At 39.7% G+C, this 9,408-nt stretch overlaps 1 protein-coding gene across 1 annotated transcript; it reads right to left on the bottom strand.

Moving 5' to 3' along the window:
- Positions 1 to 94: 94 nt before the first annotated feature.
- Positions 95 to 3,989, bottom strand: LOC109173750 (protein TOC75-3, chloroplastic). Its single transcript, XM_019323042.1, has 7 exons — positions 2,725 to 3,989; positions 2,134 to 2,355; positions 1,925 to 2,032; positions 1,642 to 1,833; positions 1,180 to 1,428; positions 434 to 688; positions 95 to 340 (listed from the first exon to the last, which is right to left on the bottom strand). The coding sequence occupies exons 1-7, from the start codon at positions 3,913 to 3,915 to the stop codon at positions 101 to 103; spliced, it is 2,457 nt and encodes an 818-aa protein (XP_019178587.1). The 5' UTR covers positions 3,916 to 3,989; the 3' UTR covers positions 95 to 100.
- Positions 3,990 to 9,408: the final 5,419 nt, after the last annotated feature.

Raw genomic sequence — 9,408 nt, 5'->3', positions numbered from 1 at the left:
CAATCCCGGTTCAAAAAACTACACTAATTATTATGAAAGATAATTGTTAAATGAAATGGTATCCTCATACCATGAACAACTCAACTGCTGTATATGTTCCTCAAAACCTTTCACCAAACCTAAAGAATACCGCGCCAGTGCCAGAGTTATGATCAACGGCGTACTCTGCTCGTACTAGACCGAGCTTCACTCCAACGCCATAAGAGGAACCATGACCCATTCGCCTGTAAACCTCTGTAGGGTTCCCTTTCACGTCCTTTGAACTACCGAGATCATTTCCGTGTTCAGCAAATGCATAAACGTGTGTGTTTCTCACAGGTACCCGGAGCTCAGCAGCAAGCTGGAGTTGCATCATAACGAGGTAGGGCATCAGAGTAATGGAATATCAGCATGGCTATAGACAGTTATCTACGAAGTGAATATAACAACGTACCTCGAGTATATTTCTGGCTGCACCTATCTCTCCCATGTTGTATCCCCTTACTGAATATGGTCCCCCGAGTGTGAAGGCATCATAGCTAGCAAGATCTCCAACACAACCGCCGTAGTGTCCATGAAGGACTAATACGGGTGGTGGAGACTTACCAACACCTTCCTCCACTTCCTTCAACTGAATAAATCGGGTCAATGTCAACTGGTGGCGGTTGAAGAAAGGAAACTTGCTTCCGATCCCAAGTCCTTGGTCAAGCTGTAAAAAGATTTAAATAAAATACGCATGTTTGTGTGGCTCTCAACAAAGGTCAAAAAGACCATGAACATATGTATTTTGCTCGTTTCATCTTTTGCATCCATTTTTTCTACTTCGTATTGAAAATCAGGAAGGTTAAAATATCAGAATGTTAAAAGACAAATGATCTTGCTAGCATTGAAATGGATATGTTTTCAAGGACAAAGTATAGTTGAAAGCAGACAGGAATTTTCATCAGAAAACTAATTGGCACTTGTGAGACAAAAGGAAAAATAAACAATGACTAAATCCCTCCTTCTGAACAAGCCAGAGCTATCAGAAAATTCAAATTATGAATTAAACCTGGTGATCATATATAAAATAGTGTTCATCACAGAAAGTCAGCATTATCACATGATTATGTAGAAAGTAGTTATAAAGACTCTGTTCAAAGGTATAATGGAAATCCAGGTTAGAGTTAGAATTAAACAAACAATTCAGTCATATATTACCTGGAATACATTCCTCTCGCCCACTATTGCTCCATTTATGAACTTGGTGTTATCACGAGTGATGTTTGCCTGCAGGAATGCCATCCTGTCAATGCCAGTGTCACTGAGAGTTGTTGGAGGTCCATCTGCACTAATTCCTCCACTTGGCAATACCCTCTGGCCACGAGCAGAAATATGGCTGCTTTCATCACGAGTTGTAATTTCCTCCATCACAAGTCCATAAGTGAACTTGCTTTGACGTGTGAAGTTCTACACCAAAATGATATTTCAGAAAATTGAAAAAGGGGGAAATATATTATTGACCCAGAAATAAAAATCAACTTGAGGAACATGTGAATTAAGTGTTTTCTGCACCCCAAAAAAAAAGGCAATAAAGCATCTTCATTTAAGACGTTGGTAACCATAAATCTACAATCATAGAGAATTAACAAGTATTACTAAACAAGAGACCATTTCAAGTACCTCTGTAATGTTGGCTTTAACTCCAGTTCGGTCCACCCAAATAGGAGGAACTTCATCCACTCCTGGCCCACCTGTGAAGACTGGACTCAATTTTCTGCTGTTGAAGCAGCTAGTGCGGAACGTACGATTACGAGGGTTAGTTACACCATCTAAATATGGATGCACGTACTCTAGCTTAAATGCAAGATCATCCTGCAAGTAATTTTTGGGGCAAATCTTGTCAAAATGCAAAATGTTACAAACATTTTCAAAATGAAAAATTATGAATACTCGATAAAATTACCTGAGGGTTGAAGAAGTTGCTGGTAGTCACTGTACCAAGCAAGGATCTATTTAACCCTTTAATATTCCGATGCTCAAAGGAAACAGTTCCACCAGGTTGAAATGAAGCCTAAACAACAATACCCATAAAAAGAACATGCATCATATGAAGTAACATTAAATACTCCATACTAAATTACATCATCCAAATCAGAATTTTAATTTCTATACCAATGTAGGACGACCTCCACGTCCAGGCACAATACTCCACTCTGTACTGACTTCAGCAGACTTCTGTTCTAATTCCTTCAGCTTAATTTCCACAACAATTCCACCCTCATTTTTTTCATCCGGGCGCGGGTTGACTTCAATATTAGAGAAGAGAGCAAGAGAATTAATGTTCCTCAAAGCCTGTTTCCCCACTTCGATGTTGAAAACTTGTCCTTGACGAAGCTGAATATGCAATCAATAATTCAATATTCAGTAGCCATTTGAAGAACCAATCAAAACTACTTACAAATTCAAAACACCATGAAACCCCTAAATTCTATACTAAATATGCTAATCTAATCAAACAAATTGTCCTAGGAAGAATTTTCAGCTGCAGCCTGCAAGTCCCCCCTCCCTTCCACAACCTCTAGTTTTCACTACTGGCTCGGAATCCAGCAGGTAAACAACACTGTTTAAGCAATAAACTATTATAATTAATAATACTCTACTGTCAATGCAAATCAATCAAATTCAAGTAACAAGTTACTATAATCATCATTAGTAGATATTAACAAGGTTACAGAACTAAGTAAAAAATAAAGATTAAACTACCTGTTTAGGTATTTCTCTCCTCACTACAGCAAGCCGAGTGTTCCCTTCGCATACATTTCCAAGCTTGTCCAGGAACTGAATGGCGAGCTGAGTGATATCACCCTCCACCACTTCGCAAACCACCTCGTCTGTGTTCAAGTTACCAAAGTTCACAACTTGTGCACAGGCATACCCATTTTCGTGGTACCATTGTTGCACCTTGTCCCTAATTCTCTGAAGCATTCTTGCGCTTACACGCCCTCTCATCATATTCAAAATTTCATTTTGCACATTCCCTGGCAGCAGGCACGCCCTGGACTTCTTAATTCTTGTCTGGTATTGGCTCGCCTGTAAACTATAATACTCCTCCATCTCCTTCATTGTCAAGTCCGGATCCGTCTCAATTGGCTTTTCCGGCGGCATCAACCCCACATTGATGCACCGGAAAGATTCGGCAGACCTCCAGGTGCTCTCATAGAAGGGGAAAGTGATAACAACGGTCCCGTCCGATTTCGTTTTCCCCTCCAAATCAACTTTCTCGAACATTCCGCTGGAAGCTAGGGTTTCGAGCTCCTTCTCGAGCTGAGCCTTGGTATAGACCCCACCTGGCCGGAGCGACACCATCTCGAAGAACGAATCCTCACTCCCGAAACTATAGCCGCGTTTCCGATCATAGAAGATGATGTCGGATACTTTATACCTCTTGAATCCACTGAGCTTGGTTAGCTGGACCACAATGTCGGACGGCAAGCCGTGGTTGTCCCACTCTTGCGACTCTTCCTCTCCCGCATTGGCCGAGGGACAGAAAATCTTAGACCATAAATTACCACCTTCACCGCCACCACTTCCTCCTCCACCTCCGCCGCCGCCGCCGCCGCCTCCTCCGCTGGAGCCGCCGCCGCCGCCGCCAAGATTGAAAAGATGCTTAGGCAACCCGCTGGGAAGTAAGAAGAGGCCAGAGCCGAGTACGAAGGATGCTTTTAAGAGACTATTAAACAGTTTGGAGGACAAAATGGAAGGATTTGGCTTATGCGTGGAAAACGAGGGTTCAGGGTTTTGAGAGGATGAGGATAAAGCAGTTCGGTTGGATTTGACTGAGACCGGTGGAAGGGAACGGGCAGCGGGCACGGAGGCCGTTGCCGAGGGCTTAACACGCCGGCGATGGGAATGGCTAACGGATAAAGCGAGACCCGACGCGCCGATCGACGCCATTGCGGTGAGGAGGGATATGGAAAAAAGGTGATTTTACAGTGAAAGCTAATGAGGTTTATGAATTATGAATGGGCTTATCTCCTAGATATATTTCAATAATGAAATATAGTGGACCGGGAGCCCATATATATTGGACTTGCCATATAGTGGCATATACTACTGAATTCCCCATTTTAAAGAAAAAATTGTAATTTATGTCCCATAAATATGTCAATTATAAATATCACCTCTTAATTATTAGTGGTGTAATATTGCCTTTAAATTTTCAAAACATCACATATATTGTCCCTCCTCTTAAGAGGAAGAATGAGAAACATTGTTGTCGGCGGAAGGAGAACAAACGAAAAAAGAAAAATAGACAAAAAGCGTGGTCTTCGAAAAGGAAAAAAAAAGGGTACATAATCACATTTACATCACTAATAATTCAGGGGAGTACAATATATATTACGTTTTAAAAATTGAGGGGTAACATCTACATAACTAATATTTTAGGGATAACATTAATAATTGAAATATTTGTGATGGACATAAATTATAATTTTTCCCATTTTGAAAATAAGGAAACTACCATTTTTAGTTTTTTAATTGTGTCATAAAAAGGGCAAGCATTATTGTATGGACTATGTTCCACAAAATTTATCGTGGTCCATATAGTTGTGTGGATCACGGTCTAAAAATGATATCGTATAGACGTCGTTACTATTTTTTTCGCAAATTATGCTGTGGACTCGTGTCCACAATGCATTGTGGACACGAGTCCAAAACGACGCCGTTTTAAGGGAAAACGCGGCCTTTCAGTTTAAAAAAAAAAATTAATTTGATTTTGTCTCGCTATTAACGGCGTTATTCGTTTGTGGTATTATGAATGTACAGTTATGGAATTATGAATGTAAGTTATGGAATTATGAACACAGAGCTCTGACATTATGAACTTACAATTATGAAACATATAGTGATAAAATTATGAACATAGAGCTCTGAATTTGTGAACATAGAGTTTCGAAAATTATGAATTTACAGTTATTGAATTATTAATGTACAGTTATGGAATTATGAATGTACAGTTATGCAATTATGAACACAGAGCTTTGACATTATGAACTTACAATTATGAACATATAGTGATAAAATTATGAACATATACTCATATAACAAAGTGGTCTGAAATTTTATTTAAAAAAATAATAATAATAATAATAAGTGGAAGAGAACGGTGCCACTAACGGCACCGTCATGCTGGACACGAGTCCATAGCATAACGATTATTTTTTTTTTCACGCTACCTGCATTTTCATAAAACATTTTCATGTCCCGTATGGATTGTATTGAGAGGATATTGTTGGGAAAATTCAAAGGAGAAAATGAAGGGTGAATGGCGCATCATGCGCACTTCATGTGTAACAACGCATATTGCGCTTATTTATGGATGGTATGCGTCCTTCCTTTTGTGGAAGGGATGGGGGGGCTGCTTACTATAAATAGCAGCTCCCAACATCGTTTCAAAACACACCTTGAATTCGAGTCATTTATTCGATTCTCCTTCTCCCTCCCGTCGTCTGAGCAATAGTGAGGTTCGCCTACGCGATTGCTAGTGCAAGCTATCCGTAGTAGGTCTGTGTAGCCGGTCGAAAGCGTGCCAGGGTTCTAACTGCACCGTTACCCGGCAAATAACGCTTTTAAGGTAGTGTTATTATAACACGGCACAGATTTCCTTTCAACCATACACCAATAGTGTCCGTGCTTCTTAAAAGGCTTCCAGATCGGGCGTTGGCGTTGCAATTTTCCCCAACAGTTAAAAGCGTTATTTTGCAACAGTCAACCTTTAGCATTATGACACCTTCTGTCATACCGGATCTATCAAAGATCACCGCGCTTGATGGGAGAAATTACAACAGATGGGCTCAAAGAATGTTTATTCTTTTTGAACAATTAAAGTTGGTTTACGTGCTACATTCAGTTGCACCTGAACCTACTCCAACAGTGTTCTCTCCATTTGGTGCTACAAAATGTAATCATGAACCTGATTACACTCCGGGTGAAGAATCGAGAGAAAGCAGTCCTGAAATAGATTACATTCCGGGTCAAGAACCGGGTGTAACTCTGATTCAATTTAGAAATGACAATGCGGCAGCCAGAGGATACTTGCTGTCACAAATGAATGACGATTTGTTCGACATCTATGTCAAACAAGATTCGGCAAAAGTCATTTGGGAATCACTGTCAGAAAAGTACGGTGCCAATGGAACTGAAAATCAAAGTGTCAGAACCGTATACAACGTAAGGAGTAGAAAAATCAAGAAGTTTAAAGGGAGGTGTTTTGCGTGCAAAAAGCAAGGACACCGAACACACTAGTGCTACCATCACAAGGGCAAAACTAGCAAAAGTCAATCTGACAGAGCAAGATGAGTATTGAGTATTTTTAAATAAATAGTTATTTTGAGTAACTATATTTGCTCTAGTTCTAAAGGGTTCGCATGAAGTATGGTTATCTTAGTACTGAATTCTAGTTGAGCTGTCTAGATTTTGATTACGTAGTAGTACTTATTTCTTTAGTATTTTGAATACTAATGACATTAATTAAAATAATTCGTGCATAGATATATGCTCTTAATTTTATATCATAGGCTTCAATTGTAATTTAGTGAGAACATGGAAAAGTCATCATTCTTGAACACTCTGTCTAGGAAGATGGTTTTTAAGTAAACTTCGGTTTCACCACTCGACCTGGGAGTTTTTAAGAAGTAGGGTGTTGATCATGCAGGCTAGTTAGAGCGTCACTTGATCTTTACCTGAAATGAGGATGACTTTCATATGTTGCTAATACAATCAAAGCCTTGCAATAAAAGTTGTTGAAGTACTGCAATAGTAATATTGATCTGCATCCTATGAATGCTTTATATGAGTTTTAAATTCCTTAAGGGAAGGAAAAATTTTGCTAGTGGCAATTCTGAAATCTCATTGTTGAGAGACATTCCGAATAAATATGAACTCAAACATATTCCTAGTTAAAGGGTAATTGTGATCAATTGAGATAACCAAGTTTGTTGAAATATATTCAACTGTTGAGCATGTATCAGGCAAAGTGCGAAGCTTCTATAATGCTACACAAAGCAAATCGGCAAAACTCAGTCTACAAAGGAGCTAAAGTTGGGCACCAAATATCAGTCTGGGTAAGAGATCAAATATGTTTGACAAAATTATTTGTAAGTGTTTCATTGTGGGGGTAATAAACTCCTTATATTTTCATCAAAGTTTCTCTGTGGTATTGAGAATAGTGATGAAAGAGAATGTTTCATGTTAAACATGAAAATCTCAAGGGATTATTTACGAGTAAACGAAGTACTCGTCAAAATGCATGTAAGTTTGGTCAAAAGAATCAACTTACTTGAGGGCTAATTATGAGGATTAGTCATTGACTCATTGGAAGGGCTTGAAGTCTAAGTGGTAATGAATTCGTGGTGAATCCCACTTCTGTGGTCAAACGAAGCCATGAAAAGAGTTACAAAATAGTACACTAGTTGGTCATTCCGACAGTGTGTGTACTTGTGAGGTTGAGCTACAGCTCTTAATGATTTCATAACTCTTTGAGAAAGGGTGGTTTTATTGAGACAAACCTAATGAATTCACCGCATGTGAGGTTGAGCTACAGCTCTTAATGAATTCATAACTCTTTGAGAAAGGGTGGTTTTGTTGAGACAAACCTAATGAATTCACCGCATAATGACATGAGTACAAAGTGCTCTTGGTGTCTTATACTCAATTGGGATGGTCTATGTTGAGATAGACCTAAAAGAGATCCCTAACTTGAGTAGAAAAGGGCTAACCGCCTCTTATGAAAGATAATGGGATTATCCCAAGAAGCTGAGTAGCTAAGAAACATGGAGATAACCGTGTAATTGTGGGAGTGTCCAACACCTTCACCACATTGTGATTCACAAATTGTCATTTGTGTTGCGCAAAACAATGTCTACTATGGGAAACGTAGACACATAAGAGTCAGACATGAGTCTGTACGGCAGCTAATAATATATGGGGTAATCACAATGGTTTTTGTGAGGTCTGAAAGGAAAATTGCAGATCATTTCACAAAGGGCCTAAACAGAAAGGTCGTCCTTGACGCATCAAGGGAAATGGGTATGGGACCCATAAATACTCTGTAGCCGATCATGGTGGTCTGCGATGAGGTAGACTTGACAGAGTTGAAGGTCTATCCTAGAATAGACCTAACAGGGGATATCTCAGGGTCGTGAGTATGACCTCATGAGATTCAAGGCGACCAAAGCAAATTAAGTGCGTTGAGTTCAAACTTTGTCTATTCGATGAGTTCAAGATCAAATTCACTCCCGTCTAGAGAAGTACTTAATGTCACTATATGACAGTTCAAGTTTTATACACTGGCATGAAAATTTGTTTTGATCGTCAGCAGGCAATGACAGCATCAGCCTAAATCCCTTTAATGGTGGGGGATTGTTGGGAGCGTTTAAAAGTCTGTTTTGTGATAGACTTTGACAGGATAGAAGTCCATATTTGAGACAGACGTAACATTCTTTAATACTAAGGGTGTTCATAAGAAGTCAAAGAGTTTGACTTTTGAAGAACCTGCTTTTTGAGTTGATGTGTGTGTGCATTCGAGTTCAAAATTTATCTAACCGGTGAGCTCAAGATTAACATCACTCCCGGGAAGAAAATTACTCAGTGTCACTACGTGTCAGTTCAAGTTCTCAAACACTGACATTAAGATCAACTCATTTGTATTGCTCAGACCTTACTCTTTTTCCTTTCCTCTTTAAATTTGTGGGGGATTGTTGGGAAAATTCAAAGGAGAAAATGAAGGGTGAATGGCGCATCATGCGCACTTCATGTGTAACAACGCATATTGCGCTTATTTATGGATGGTATGCGTCCTTCCTTTTGTGGAAGGGATGGGGGGGCTGCTTACTATAAATAGCAGCTCCCAACATCGTTTCAAAACACACCTTGAATTCGAGTCATTTATTCGATTCTCCTTCTCCCTCCCGTCGTCTGAGCAATAGTGAGGTTCGCCTACGCGATTGCTAGTGCAAGCTATCCGTAGTAGGTCTGTGTAGCCGGTCGAAAGCGTGCCAGGGTTCTAACTGCACCGTTACCCGGCAAATAACGCTTTTAAGGTAGTGTTATTATAACACGGCACAGATTTCCTTTCAACCATACACCAATAGTGTCCGTGCTTCTTAAAAGGCTTCCAGATCGGGCGTTGGCGTTGCAATTTTCCCCAACATTGAGAGGGCTATCAACGCATATTGGTGGGAATGTGAGGGAGAGGGGAATAGAGGCATTAGATTGAATGCTTGGGAGAAAATGTGTAGTCCAAAGATGTTTGTGGAAGAATGAGTGATGTTAATTTAGCTCTATTGGGTAAGTAAGCTTGAAGGTTATTACAACATCCGGAGTTTATGGTTTCCTTATTATACAAGGCCATGTACTATCCAAATGGAAACTAAAATGGACATTCAT

The sequence above is a fragment of the Ipomoea nil genome, unplaced genomic scaffold (genome assembly GCF_001879475.1).
Source record: "Ipomoea nil cultivar Tokyo-kokei standard unplaced genomic scaffold, Asagao_1.1 scaffold0482, whole genome shotgun sequence".
Lineage (NCBI taxonomy): Eukaryota > Viridiplantae > Streptophyta > Magnoliopsida > Solanales > Convolvulaceae > Ipomoea > Ipomoea nil.
Note: the sequence above shows the minus strand (reverse complement) of the source record. Positions and strands in the feature narration are given on the sequence as shown.